We start from the raw sequence: 14,894 nt of genomic DNA, 5'->3' as shown, positions 1-14,894 counted from the left end.
TCCTCTGTCCACTGTCAGAGGGTTTCTGTCAGTGTGTCTAAGATTAGTCACATAGATCCTATCTGAGGCTAGCTGGACCTGCACACCTCTAATCCTAACCCTTACTCTGCTCCTGGTGTGAACATTTACATGTCATGCTAGAATAAAAGAGAACAGTCCTCACAGCCACCGTAACCTAGTGTTTCTCCATTCTGAATCTTCTCTTCGTTTAAAAAAAAAACAATTTTATCCTCACAGCAGAGTGGATCTTCTCATCAGTGTGGATGTTTTGGATCCCTCAACCGTATTTTGAGATTTTTCATTTTTCCTCGTACACTGTTCTCCATGTCCTTTTTCTTTATGTTCTTCATTTTGTTCCCTTGTTCCCCATGTCCTTACTCCCTGTGTCTCTGCACTCCATTTCCTTCTTCCCTTTTGTGTATATCATCTCTAAACCAGCAAACATGTTTTTGATTCTTTCTCTCTTACTTTCTTTCCATCTCTCCTTTTTTTCCGTCCTGTTCCTCCCTCCCTCATTGTCCTCCAGTGTGTAGTCAACCTGATTAGTGACCTCCAGGAGGAGATGTGTAGGTTTCAGGAGGAGATCAACACTCGCATCCAGGAGAAGCGAGCCCTCGAGGAGGCTCAGGGGGAGATGGCGGCCCGCCAGGCCCACGACCAGAGCCCCGACGTGGGCTTGGGGGGCTCGGACACGGGCCTGGGGGCCTGGGACCTGGACGACTGCTGCCGCTGTGGAGGAGAGCATGTAGGAAGACTCACCCTTCATCTTGTCCCGATCAGAACGGCTCCTGAGATTTGTCCTGGTCTACGCTCTGTGGTATACACAGGAGATAAACCCAGAATGTAGACAAAGACAAATGTTGAGATACGGTCTGTGGCCTGCCCCTATCTCCCCAGTTGAATTGTAGATCTGACAGGACTGGATGGGATTGGATAAGGATGAGGTTTCTACCTGGCCTATCAGATGGCCAGGTGAAGCATTTTTCTCATGTCTATACCAGTGTCTGAACCAAAGGGATTAGGGAGGAGGGGACACAGTTATTTACACTACAGGGGCTTTTCGAAAAGTGGGAAAAGAAAAGGTCTATCTCTACCAACGATGTGTCTTCTCATCCAGGTTCCGAAGTTTGTATGCGTGTATCAGTCAGGCAGTGGAGAGAGAGCAACATCAGACAGGAAACAACACTCAAGGATAATGAATACATTCAAAGGCACTGAAATCGTTTACAGCAAAGTCTTTTAGAGGAGCAAAGTGGAGCAAAGTGCAGATTCATGTGAACACACAGAGATAATACACAGCTGGTATACAGGAAAGCAGGTCGATGAATGCAAAAGGCAGTCCACTCTACTCTACTCTGAGGACGACTTTCTGTATCCATCAGCCTGTTTTTTTTTTTTAAATCCCCTTTTTAACTTCACTTTGGATAAAAAGCGTCTGCTAAATGAGCACTCGTTTCAGTGTAAACATGAACTCAGGACCTTCTTATTCTCGAGTCCAGTTTCTTAGGCTGCGGGATGAAAGTATAGAATCTCCAGAACATTCACCGGTCATACCGTTGGTGGAGACAGACCATTTCTTCTTCCACAGGAAGAATGGATGTGCTGTACTTACTCTCTCTCATCTCTCCTATCCTATACCCACCACCCTTCTAGAAACTTCAGCAGACTCTGACTAACATCTTCCCTTTCAGTTTTCCCCACTTGCCTTGTATTCTACAGTATTCATAAGCGGCAATCCATAGGATTCAAACTTTGGTCACAATCGACTATCAAATACTTTCAAATACTTGAGGTGCACTGGATGTAGCCTGGAACCAACCAGATCTGACTAGACAGTGCAAATGCTGCCCACCAGTCAGTCACTCGAAGCTGCACCCCAAATATTTCTGAGTGTTGGTAAACATACGTCGACCTAGATGTGGTGGTTGTTGTGTGGTCTTTGTTTTGGGTGTCTATGACTCCAGGTAGTGATATTCCTTCTACTGGTGTGGTGTGTGTGCATGACCGCAACCACAATGTCATGGTCTCATGCGGTTTTGTTTTGTGGTTGATCTTACTAACTCCACCCAGGCTGGCTGCCCCCCTCCTCCTCCCTTCTCTTGTGGAGATGCTACTCTAGGTTTCAGCTGAAGGTGGATCTGACCGTTCTTATCACGTGGGGTTGGGCTTCTCGTGTGTCTATAACACGCACGGTTATGGTGGCTGTTCTGGACTCCTCGTTTGAACCCCCCCCCTCCTAATACCACACCTGTATCTCGATCACCTGTTGTGTGTAACACTGAAATGATTCCTGACTGCTCTCATTCACGGTTTCTAGTGGTTCTGGGATGCTGTTACGCTGTGGGGTGGGGGAAGCCGAGAGCTGTGTCGTGCTCGTGGCTCGGGCTGGTCGGTCCTGCTCAGCCCGTTAGCGAAGGGTGCCGGCTCGTGACTCGCTAAGATGCCGGTGTGCTGTGTTCCCTGTGTGGACAGGGCTTGCTGCAGGAGCTCCGGCAGCTGAAGAGCAAAGTGGACGAGCTGGAGGGAGAGAAGACCCAGTACGAGAGGAAACTGAAGGCGACCAAGGTATCTCCGAGGAAAACAGGACAGCCCTGCCTCCAACGGGGTGGGGGGGTTCTCTGTTCTCCACCTGCGCCCTTCTCCTCTGCCTCCTCTAGTTCTCTGCTCACTAACTCTCTCTGGCGTGCCGCTGAACTCCGTTCACAGGATCGCAGTGAATGTGACATAAGGAAAAACCTTGTTAGTTATTGTTTGGATTATTTTATTAACATCTCCTGTTTCCTGTTTCCTCTGGAAACATTGCTGTACCAGTTATGTTTAATTGTTATCTTCTTTTTCCGTTTGTATGCAGCTTACTGTGCGCATTTCTGGCTTTCTCTCTTCAGCAGTCTCTCTGTCTTTCACTCTTTTTCCCTTCTCTCCCTTTCATTCCTCGATGTCTTTCTGTTTCTCTCTCCCTCTGCCCTCTCTGTGTCTCTCCCGTGCACTTTCTCTCTCTCTCTCTGTGTTTCTGTCTTTCACTCGGTTTCTCTCCCTCCCTCTCTCTCTCCCACCCTCCCTCCCTCTCTGTCTACTCTGCCAGCTGTCTATCTCCTACTCTCTCCACGTGTGCTACCAGTCTCTCATGACCAAGCTGTCCAGCCTGAAGCTGACAGTGGAGCACACACAGGTAGAGAAGCAGCACTGGGAGGAACGATGGCGGGCCGCACAGGTGCCTCTTCCTCCTCTTCCCCTTCCTCCTCCTTGTCTTACTCCTCTTCCCCTTCCTCCTCCTTGTCCTACTCCTCTTCCCCTTCCTCCTTCACTCCCCCCTCCTCCTCTTCCCCTCCCTCCTCCTTGTCCTCCTCCTCTTCCCCTTCCTCCTTCACTCCCCCCTCCTCGTCTTCCCCTCCTTCCTCCTTGTCCTCCTCCTCTTCCCCTTCCTCCTTCACTCCCCCCTCCTCCTCTTCCCCTCCCTCCTCCTTGTCCTCCTCCTCTTCCTCCTTCACTCCCCCCTCCTCCGTTTCCCCTCCTCCTCTCCTCCCTCTTCATCCTCCTTTTTCTCCTCCTCTTCCTCACACTCTTTTCCCTCCCTCCTCTCCCGCCGTCTCCTCTCTATCCTTTCTCCTAGCTTTCCTTGCACTGTATTCTTCTCCTTTTCCTCCTCCTTTCCCCGCTCCTCCTCTCCCACTTCTTGCTCTCTCTCTTCCTCCTCCTCTTCTTCCTCCCCCACATGTTGACCTTGTGGTTGTTGGAATCTCATTCGACCAATAAGGTTTCTCCCCTGATCGGGGCATATCTGTTGTCCTTTTTGAACAGCGATCCCACTATGTTGCCGTCAAGAAGACCAATCTTCATGGCGTCTTTGTTTGTTTACGCTGTTGTTTACACTGGGAGAGGAGAGAGAAAGAGGAGGGGGGGGGGACAAAAAGAGAGATGGAGAGATGAAGAAGAGAGAGAGCAGAATAAATAAGTGACGGAGCAAGTGGTGTTTTTGATGTAGACACGATCTGACATCTCGGCCCTCCCGCCCCCGCCTGCAGAACAGCAGCCTCTCTCCACGCCTCACTGGCTTCCTGTTAGCTTATGGAAGAGCTCGTCTACAGGAGCCAGACAGGGAACCCATTCTCGCATATGTCTGCCTTTTAGATGTCTCATGTATCTGTTGGATATCTTACATATCGGTCCCTCCTCTGCTTGGATATATGAGTCTCGAGAACTCTCATTTGCGTTGTGCCTTTGCAGGATATGGGTCATTGGTGGTATTTGTCTGTGAGTGTGTACTGTATATGTGTGTGTGCCTGTGTGTATTTGTGTACTGTATATGTATGAGTGTGTGTGTGTGTGTGTGTGTTTATACGCGTTCTGACCAAGTTCAACACCCACAGTCTCGTAAAACAGAGGCGCTGCGACAAATGACTCTGCTCGACTATTGGTTCAGTGAGATTCCTCTGTTGTTGTGATGTGCATGCCGTCCGCCGGGTGTTTTACGACGGGCCGTTGCGGAGAGTGTGGAGTGTCGTGGCCTGATCTCTGTGGGTCCCTGTCTCCTGTGTGTGGCTTCCACGCTGCTCACTGTGGCTCTGACAGCCAATCACAGCTGGTCACAAAAACAGATTACCAGCAGATAAGATTATTAGTAACAGATTACTAGCAAAAATGGGCAAATGGGCAACCCTTTCCATTAATGCTCACTGTGGCTCTGGCTTAGCTGTACACGTTAAACTTGGTGAGGGATGGGGGAGGTTGGGCTTTCCAGGGGTAAGTGGCTGTTGACAGTAATCTTGTTTTGGACACTCAACCTTCAACTGACCCTGTACAACATTCACTTATACCTTACACCCCTCCCCTTCACCATGACTTCTTACACTTTTGTGTAGACCTATACCGCTAACTAGGGCTGTGAAAAATCTTATTTCAGGAAGGCTCTACCGCGGTTAGCACGGTATAGTCAAAATCCATACCCGAAGGGCAAATTCATACCGGTATATTTTTATACCGTTCATACCGTCAGTATGAACGGTATAGAAATATACCGCTCATACTATATCACAGCCCCACCACTAACATTACCATTTAATCATATAGCAACTCCTATATACCTATACTGTTGTTACCTTGTCTATTGCTATGCAGTCCCATGGTAGGTAATACAAACTTAATGTTAAGTGTTGCCCCCCCAAAATTGTCGTCTGGCTAATACTATTGTAATCGATTGAGCGATTGAACGTGTGCCAACTCGACTGCTCGTGTCTGCAGGCAGAAATATCCGACCTGCAGCAGCTCCTGGCCTCCAAGGACACTGAGATTCAGAGTTTACAGAGCCAGCTGCTGAGCAGGCCCTCGTCCAGCCACGACACCTCAGACAAAGGTCAGTGGCCTCCGTCTTCTCAGTCATCTCACCAGGGGCGTAGGTTTGTTTTCAAATGTGGGAGGGACAGCTTGTTTTAAAGAGCTGAGGATGCGATCGTTTAATGGAGCTTTCTGAACAACAATGCGGGGAGACAAAGTGTGTGGGACATGTCTCGCCCATGTATAATCAATCCTGCGTCCTCTGCATCTTGGGCTGGACGCGGATCAGAGGAGGTTTTTTACTGAAAATCCGTCCTAAAAACCTAGAAGCGACGAACCGAACGAAAACAGCTTGACAGCTCTGCCTGAGTGAAATATTGAAAGGTAGAACTTGGACACTAACACTAACAATCCCATCCGTCATTCACTCTTGTCTCCTAATGCTGCCCCCTGCTGTAGAGGAGATGTACAGACAGCTGCTTGACAAATGTAAGACTGCATGGAGCACAGCACTGATCACATTTCGAATATCTATGAGGCGAATGTTAACTCCAGAGATTGTTGTCAGGGAACTAGCTACTTAGCAAGAGACACAAACTGCTGCGCTGTGTGGATAAAGAGTATTTCCCCAATGAGCATGGCTAAGGTATGGAGTGAGGCTTGCCAGCTAACTTTCTAGCGTGCAATTCATACTGTTTAAGGCTAAGAGATAGCTCCCGTAGCAATGGGAACCACTGCCAGATAACTAGCCGGCATGTTGTGCTGCTGTCTGTTGTGTCTGTGTGACTGTCTGTTCTCCTTTAATTTACTCTGACATCATGTCATGTCTGTCACACCTAGTCTGTCAGACCCTACAGCTGCAGAGGAAGAGTGGGGGGGGGAGAGAGGGGAGGGGGTTAGAGGAGGGTGGACAGAACGTTGAGAGAGCAGAAAGAGAGCTGTGCCAAACCTCTGTTTGCTCCGGTTCCCTGTGTGTGTGTGTGTGTGTGTGTGTGTGTGTGTGTGTGTGTGTGTGTGTGTGTGTGTGTGTGTGTGTGTGTGCGTGCGTGTGTGTGTGTGTGTCTTTCAGATGTTTATTCTTAAAATATGTTGGTGTGCGAAACTTGACCATATCCTGTTCTCTTTCTAGACCAAGAATTCCATAGGTTGAAAATGGGGATGGAATCTTTGTTAGCATCCAATGAAGAGAAGGTACGTCCTCCAGCATCTTACAGTTGACACTCTCCTGGATAAGCTGAAAAGGAATTTTTTTTTCTGGAGCCAACAGTGGTACTTGAATATGTCTAAATACAGTGTGTTTATGGCATACATTCTTTGTGTGTGCACGTGTGTATTTGTGTATGTGTCTGCATATGGACATATGTATGTGTTTGTGTGTGTGTGCATCAGGACCGCCACATAGAGGAGCTGACCGTGCTACTAGGCCAGTACAGGAAGATGAAGGAGGTTCTGGCTCTGACCCAGGGGGGAGAGAGGACCCTGGCCCTGACCCAGGGGGGAGAGAGGACCCTGGCCCTGACCCAGGGCGGAGAGAGGGCCCTGGCCCTGACCCAGGGGGGAGAGAGGACCCTGGCCCTGACCCAGGGGGGAGAGAGGACCCTGGCCCTGACCCAGGGGGGAGAGAGGACCCTGGCCCTGACCCAGGGCGGAGAGAGGGCCCTGGCCCTGACCCAAGGCGGAGAGAGGGCCCTGGCCCTGACCCAGGCGGAGGAGAGGATGCTGTCTGGCAGCAGCGAGGAGGAACTGAGCAGGAGCCTCGTGCTGCGGGTGCTCACACACAAGGCCCACTGTGACGTCATCAGGACAGAGGTGACTCTCTCGCTCCGCCAAAGCTGTGTCTGGAGTGAATCAGCCCTTTTACGCCTGTGATCAGGAATGCGAGAGGAGAGCCGCTCGAGCAGTACGAAACTGCAGAGCCTTACTGTGAACATGATCATCTTCTCCATGCTGTCTACTATTTATTTACTTTACATCTATACTTTTCAACAATCAAAAAATATTTACTGCTATACCGTGTTAACTTGATTTCAACATAGACTATATTTCCAAATGGAATGCAGATACTTATTTGTTCAACATGAGCTTGGAGATACCAAGTCTTGTGACTGAACTGATTTATTCTGATTGCTCAGGGTGTGTGAGAGGTGTATGTGAAGTGTGAGGTGTGTGGAGTGTGAGGTGAGTGTGAAGTGTGAGGTGTGTGTGAGAGGTGTGTGAAGTGTGAGGTGTGTGTGGAGTGTGAGGCGAGTGTGAGGTGTGTGTGTGTGAGGGGTGTGTGAAGTGTGAGGGGTGTGTGTTGTGTGTGTGTGTACAGTGTGTATAAAGCTTTTTCTTGTGCAGATGTCCTCCCAAGGTTCGTCTCCTCTCTTCGTGTCTCCGCCCTCCTTCCAGAGAGAGCTGGATTCCAGGTACAAACTACTCCACAGACACACACACACATGATTACACATGCATGCATGCATACACAAACACATTCACACAGGTGCATGAACACACAGAGGGCCTATGTACGTACATTTGCAAACGTAGCGTTATTAGCGCCATGGACAACCCGCAGATTGCGCACGCTGTGATACTTCAGTTTACGTCGTATTTATGACACCTGCAGTTCATCGGGTAATCAGCGCCTTTCTCCTCCCTTAAACGCGCAATTGCATGCGCCTCCTTCTCTCTTTCTATCCTGGATCAGCCACCAAAGTCAAAACAGCGAAAACAAAGATTCAGTGATAACGATATTGATGTATTTGTTCATGAGGTAACAGCTCATTTAAATATTATACAAGGCCGGAATTCCACACCGACACAAAAATAATGCATCCAGGTTTACGCCTGCTGTTAAGAGGCGCAGAATTTTCACCGCAACATAGAGGTGCACTTTCACGGGCGGTTTTTGCACATACCGCGGAATACAGAATTATGTGCGAGAGAGAGAGAGAGAGAGAGAGAGAGAGAGAGAGAGAGAGAGAGAGAGAGAGAGAGAGAGAGAGAGAGAGAGAGAGAGAGAGAGAGAGAGTTAAGAAGCAGAAGTTGATTTCCCCAAGGTGTTTTTGTTGTGGTCTGTCTGTAAATTAGATCCTCTTGGGACAAACAAGGTTGAATTAGTGTAAAGTCTGTCTGTCTCCCCCACCCCCCTCCCCCCACCCCCCTCTCTCCTAGCTGTCGAAGTTTCCAGACCTCCATGGAGATGTCCCTGGTTTCCCCTGGAGATGGAGGCTACCACAGCACAGCCTGGTAGGTAGATGAGAGGCAGGCAGAGAGGGAGGCAGGCAAAGAGACAGGCAGAGAGGCACTCAGAGGGAGGCATAGAGGCGGGCAGGGACCTTTGTTTGTTCTCAGTTAGGGACGATGGGGTGGGAGTGGAGGGTGGATTAGAGAGTGGTGTCTTTCCTGTCACTGCAATGTCCCCACCTCACACACACACACACACACACACACGCAAACGCACACACCCACCCTCCTTGTTCTGTACACACTGTCAATTATGTTCAGGTAGCAGTCATGCACAGTGTCATGCAGACCCCTGAACCAGCCATACCAAAACCAGCTCTAACAGAACTACAACCAGCTATACCATACCACAGCCAGTCGTATTAATGACTGACAGCAAAACACAGATCGTCTAAAACTAGAGATCATTGTACACGCATCAGTCCGTACACACACAACATAACTGTTCTTTGTGACTTTCTGGTTGAACTATGTGTGTATGTGTCTATGTGTGTGTGTGTGTCTTCCTGAAAGGTCACGGCCACGGATGCTGTCCAGCAGCTTAGAGGAGCTACAAAGCGGCTCGTTACCAAAGGTGCGTTTGATCTACTTCCTGTCTTCTCTCGGTCGGTCTGTCAACAAGCACAACCTAACACCTGCTCATCCGCTTTACTAATGCAAATATTGAGTTGCTATCTTTACTAGCTTTTATTAGTCGCTGTACTAACAGTGTGTGTGTGTGCGCGCCTGCCTGCCTGTGTGTGCGTGCATGTATGTGTGTGTGTGTGTGCATGTGTGTGTGTGCTTACATTCTCTGTTCCATGCGCTACCCCGCCTGCCTCTAGCATGAAGCTGAACCGGTCCATCTCGTACCCGACTCTGAGGTATTTCACACTGCGTGACGTCACAGACAGCTAACCCCCTGACCCCTGACCTTTGACTTTTCACCCTGCCCACTCGCCTGTCCCATGTGACCTGTACTTGGCCAATGGTTCACCTGCTCCTGTCAGCTGCAGTCTGGGTCACACCCGCCAGCACCAGACCCCAGCCCTCTCTCTCGGCCCTCTGCCTGCCGTCTCCTAAACGCTAGTGACGGCCACGCCAAGACAATAACATGAACTATAGCATGAACTTCATATCAGTTGGAATAGAACAGACTGGGAAAATATGGTTTTTCGAGCCAGGCCAAGTCTGGAACCCAGTTATGTAACACGGCAAGAGATATGAATCTCTAAATAATACTAGATATTGTGCTAGATATTTCTTTTTAAAAGAATTTTTGTGATTGAGGCTCCGCAGTTAGATGATACTTGTTCTGCTGTTCCTGCCACCCCCCCCCCCTCCCTCCCTCCCTCTCCAGAATCTCCCCCAGGAGATGAACAAGTACCAGACTCTCCCAGGGAAGCTGTCGCGACGGGAGGTGAACGGCCAGAGGGAGAAGTACTCGCCCGTCCAGCTTTCTCCTGTGGAGAGCGACGACAATGACTACAACCTGAGTGAGTCGGCACTTCACAGCCAAGATGCCATTTTGGGTCTGTGGGTTATCTGTAACCAGAAGCTACTTCTGGTTGTAGACCGTGTGTAATAGCAGAATCGTCACTGAAGGTTTTGGGACGTGTTGTTTAGGTATATTTATCTGCATTTTTGGTCAGATCAAAGTCATTTTAAGGAAGGGACTTCGAATGTCAGGAACTTAGAAGTGTAGTGTTCTCCAGTTTGGGTCCTTCTAACAAGAGACTGGTTGGCATGAGGGTGTTTATACTTATTTTTCCTCTGTTTACTAACCTTCCTCCTTCTCCTCTCCATCTCTCCTCTGTCCTGCCTCCCTCCCTGCCTGCCTGCCTGTCTGCCTGTCTGACTGTCCTGCCTGTCTGTCTGACTATCCTGTCTGTCTATCGTTGTGTGTGTGTCTGCATGTCTGTCTATCTGTGTGTCTGTCTCTGTTTCTGCCTACGTGTGTCTGTCTGTCTGTCTGTCTTTCTATGAGTCTGTCTGCCTGGCTGTCTGTCTCTCTGTCTATGTGCTCTCTCTCTGCTTGCTGCTTAATCTCTGGCTGAAGATCGCTGTCGGAGTGCCAGTGCTCCAGCCCTGGGTACTGTATAGTACTGTATACTTACACTGTAGTACTGTACAGTTCTGTATACTGACCCTGTAGAACTGTGTAGTACTGTATACTTACACTATAGTACTGTATAGTACTGTATACCTATACAATAGTACTGTGGAGGACTGTATAGTACTGTATACTTACACTATAGTACTGTACAGTTATGCATATATACACCATAGCACTGTATAGTTCTGTACTGTATATATATATAGTACTGTGTAGTACAGTATACATCCACTATAGTACTGTAAAATACTGCACAGTACTGTATATGTCCACTATAGCACTGTATAGTACTTTATACATACACTTTAGGACTGTACAGTGCTGTATACAGACACTATAGTACACAGCACATACAGCACACACAGCACACACTAACAGACACAGCACAGACTAGCACACACTAGCAGACACAGCACAGACTAGCACACACAGCACACACTAGCAGACACAGCACACACTAACAGACACAGCACAGACTAGCACACACAGCACACACTAACAGACACAGCACAGACTAGCACACACTAGCAGACACAGCACAGACTAGCACACACAGCACACATAGCACACACTAGCAGACACAGCACAGACTAGCACACACAGCACAGACTAGCAAACACAGCACACACTAGCACACAGCACACATGAGCACACAGCACACACTAGCAGACACAGCACACACAGCACACACTAGCACACACAGCACAGACTAGCACACACAGCATAGACTAGCAAACACAGCACACACTAGCACACAGCACACATGAGCACACAGCACAGACTAGCAAACACAGCACACACTAGCACACACGAGCAGAGTGGAACTTTAGATATGTTTATTAGGACCCTCAGTGAGTCAAAGCTTGTTGTAGAGCATTTGCCTGCAGATTTAGAGGTCACAGGTTCAAATCCCCCATGTGCATCTCTTTGAGATAGGAGAGAACCAGACGAGAGGTGTGTGGACGTGAGGGGTGCATGCTGGGCTCAGACACTGAATCAACCCGAAGGAACTCTCTCTCTGTAAACAAACATGAATGCATAGTGACATTCCTCTGACTCATTCCAGAGTCACATTCCAGGGTATTAAACGATATCAAAACAGGCGAGGGAGATTTGCCCTTCTTCCAAGACGTACTCAGTGAATACTCAGCCGATAAAGATGATCATCTCGACACAGGGTGTAATTATGGACATAAGCAGGCTTTGGTGCACTCTGTCTGCGGTGATTAACACTTCCTTCTCTCCCCGCCTCCTCCCTCCATGCTAACTCCTGCTCAGGGTCTCGTGGGAGACTTGATCTGTTTGAAGTCGGTGGGTACTGCATGGATATGCACACTCTCTACTGTGTATTATACAGACCTGACACTTACAGTTAGGTCCATAAATATTTGGACATTGACACAATTTTCATCATTTTGGCTCTGTATACCACCACAATGGATTTGAAATGAAACAATCAAGATGTGCTTTAAGTGCAGACTTTCAGCTTTAATTTCAGGGTATTTACATCCAAATCAGGTGAACGGTGTAGGAATTACAATACATTTTATATGTGGCCCCCCCCTTTTTAAGGGACCAAAAGTAATTGGACAATTGGCTGCTCAGCTGTTCCATGGCCAGGTGTATGTTATTCCCTCATGGGAGTTCGTTATTTCATTGACAAGGAGCAGATAAAAGGTCTAGAGTTCATTTCAAGTATGGTATTTGTGTTTGGAATCTGTTGCTGTCAACTCTCAATATGAAGTCCAAAGAGCTGTCACCATCAGTGAAGCAAGCCATCGTTAGGCTGAAAAATCAAAACAAACCTATCAGAGAGATAGCAAAAACATTAGGTGTGGCTCAATCAACTGTTTGGTACATTCTTAAAAAGAAAGAACGCACTGGTGAGCTCAGCAACACCAAAAGACCCGGAAGACCACGGAAAACAACTGTGGTGGATGACAGAAGAATTCTTTCCCTGGTGAAGAAAAACCCCTTCACAACAGTTGGCCAGATCAAGAACACTCTCCAGGAGGTAGGCGTATCTGTGTCAAAGTCAAAAATTAAGAGAAGACTTCACCAGAGTAAATACAGAGGGAGGGTTCACCACAAGATGTAAACCATTGGTGAGTCTCAAAAACAGGAAGACCACATTAGAGTTTGCCAAAAAACATCTAAAAGAGCCTGTACAGTTCTGGAACAACATCCTATGGACAGATGAGACCAAGATCAACTTGTACCAGAATGATGGGAAGAGAAGAGTATGGAGAAGGGAAGGAACTGCTCATGATCCAAAGCATACCACCTCATCAGTGAAGCATGGTGGAGGTAGTGTTATGGCGTGGGCATGTATGGCTGCCAATGGAACTGGTTCCCTTGTATTTATCGATGATGTGACTGCTGACAAAAGCAGTAGGATGAATTCTGAAGTGTTTCTGGCAATATTATCTGCTCAGATTCAGCCAAATGCTTCAGAACTAATAGGACGGCGCTTCACAGTGCATATGGACAATGACCCGAAGCATACTGCGAAAGCAACCAAAGAGTTTTTTAAGGCAAAGAAGTGGAATGTTCTGCAATGGCCAAGTCAATCACCTGACCTAAATCCAATTGAGCATGCATTTCACTTGCTAAAGACAAAACTGAAGGGAAAATGCCCCAAGAACAAGCAGGAACTGAAGACAGTTGCAGTAGAGGCCTGGCAGAGCATCACCAGGGACGAAACCCAGCGTCTGGTGATGTCTATGGGTTCCAGACTTCAGGCTGTCATTGACTGCAAAGGATTTGCAACCAAGTATTAAAAGTGACAATTAGATTTATGATTATGTTAGTTTGTCCAATTATTTTTGGTCCCTTAAAAAGGGGGGGGCCACATATAAAATGTGTTGTAATTCCTACACCGTTCACCTGATTTGGATGTAAATACCCTGAAATTAAAGCTGAAAGTCTGCACTTAAAGCACATCTTGATTGTTTCATTTAAAATCCATTGTGGTGGTATACAGAGCCAAAATGATGAAAATTGTGTCAATGTCCAAATATTTATGGACCTAACTGTAGTTATTGACCTCACATCCTCACTGAAGGGTGTTGGGAGGGGTGCGGGTGGAAGGGGGTATTACAGCCTAGACTGTTTCAGATTATCTTGGTGACGCGAGCTCCTCCTAGCCAGCGCGATGCTCGGTTGTGTCGTGTTGATGTGCGGTCTTCCCGTGTGCTCCAGGGAGGCCAGAGGGTCTGGGCGAGGCGCTGCTGTCCGACCTGTCCCCTCTGTCTTCGGGGATGGACTCTGGACAGCACTCCCCCGTCTCCCCGGAGAACAGGAAGAGCACTAGGGGCATCAGGAAGCTGTGGGGGAAGTGAGTGCTGCCAACACACATGAGCACAGGCGGACACACACGCACACGCTTACACACAAACACACTCACACACAAACACACACACACACACACAGGCAGATACACACCATTCAAACACATACACACATGCATATTCATACACACACACACAGGTGGACACACACCAATGCAAGTACACGTGCATACAAATCTATATACACAAACACACACACATTCACGCACACACTGATTCAGACACACACTGACACACGGGCACACGCTTTCCACCGCATCCATCCATCTATCTGTTCGGACCCAGGATCCGCCGTAGCCAATCAGGAAGCATGCCGGGGGAGGCGCCAGACATGGGGGAGTTCCGAAGGGGCGGGTTCAGAGCCACAGCTGGCCCCAGATTGGCCCGGGCCAAAGATGCGCTCTCTTTGCTGAGGTATGCCTAATCTGTACAGCCTGTTCTGTGCTCTGTTTTATTCCGTATATATATATATATATATTCTGTGTCCTAGTTCTGCTTGGTTCAGTGCAGGAGTCCTCCTAGGGTAGTTATGAGATCTGGCTCACTAGGCTGTGTTTAACATGATCTCACGCCTGACTGTGTGTGTGCGTGTGTGTATGTGTCTCCAGAGACCAGAAGACGCCCTTCTCTAGATGGACAACTGACCAGGTGTGTGATTGGCTGTCAGAGTCTGGGCTTGGCCAATACGTGCAGCTGGCTCGCCACTGGGTCACCAGCGGACAGACCCTCCTCTCCGCCACTCCTCAGGACCTGGAGAAGGTACACACAGATAAACACACATGCACATATACTGTATATACACACATACACAACCATATATGACAGGGTCTGGTGAAAAAGGGGCCGTTGTCGGCATACAGCATTGTCCGCAACTTCTTTTTGGGACGTTTTTCCTTTTCTTGCATATTACGAAAGTTAAAGTGTCAAGTCACTCTATGATAAACAACATG

The 14,894-nt window shown here is 48.3% G+C and overlaps 1 protein-coding gene across 14 annotated transcripts in view; it reads left to right on the top strand.

Moving 5' to 3' along the window:
* ppfibp2b (PPFIA binding protein 2b) overlaps positions 1 to 14,894 on the top strand; it is a 60,382-nt gene that overhangs the window by 37,917 nt on the left and 7,571 nt on the right. For 4 of the 14 annotated variants that reach the window (XM_062461784.1, XM_062461787.1, XM_062461788.1 and 1 more), the window contains 15 exons: positions 527 to 745; positions 2,473 to 2,565; positions 3,083 to 3,211; positions 5,239 to 5,350; positions 5,731 to 5,760; positions 6,401 to 6,462; positions 6,661 to 7,080; positions 7,612 to 7,679; positions 8,428 to 8,502; positions 9,013 to 9,073; positions 9,324 to 9,362; positions 9,839 to 9,974; positions 13,796 to 13,931; positions 14,230 to 14,358; positions 14,553 to 14,703. In XM_062461784.1, coding sequence (XP_062317768.1) covers positions 527 to 745; positions 2,473 to 2,565; positions 3,083 to 3,211; positions 5,239 to 5,350; positions 5,731 to 5,760; positions 6,401 to 6,462; positions 6,661 to 7,080; positions 7,612 to 7,679; positions 8,428 to 8,502; positions 9,013 to 9,073; positions 9,324 to 9,362; positions 9,839 to 9,974; positions 13,796 to 13,931; positions 14,230 to 14,358; positions 14,553 to 14,703 — 1,860 coding nt within the window. The remainder of the gene's footprint in view (positions 1 to 526; positions 746 to 2,472; positions 2,566 to 3,082; positions 3,212 to 5,238; positions 5,351 to 5,730; positions 5,761 to 6,400; positions 6,463 to 6,660; positions 7,081 to 7,611; positions 7,680 to 8,427; positions 8,503 to 9,012; positions 9,074 to 9,323; positions 9,363 to 9,838; positions 9,975 to 13,795; positions 13,932 to 14,229; positions 14,359 to 14,552; positions 14,704 to 14,894) is intronic. The other 10 variants (XM_062461790.1, XM_062461796.1, XM_062461798.1 and 7 more) reach the window with 7 other exon arrangements.

Source organism: Osmerus eperlanus, chromosome 5 (assembly GCF_963692335.1).
Source record: "Osmerus eperlanus chromosome 5, fOsmEpe2.1, whole genome shotgun sequence".
In the NCBI taxonomy this organism is placed as follows: Eukaryota; Metazoa; Chordata; class Actinopteri; order Osmeriformes; family Osmeridae; genus Osmerus; species Osmerus eperlanus.
The sequence above is the reverse complement of the archived record's forward strand: the minus strand, read 5'-3'. Positions and strand labels throughout refer to the sequence as shown.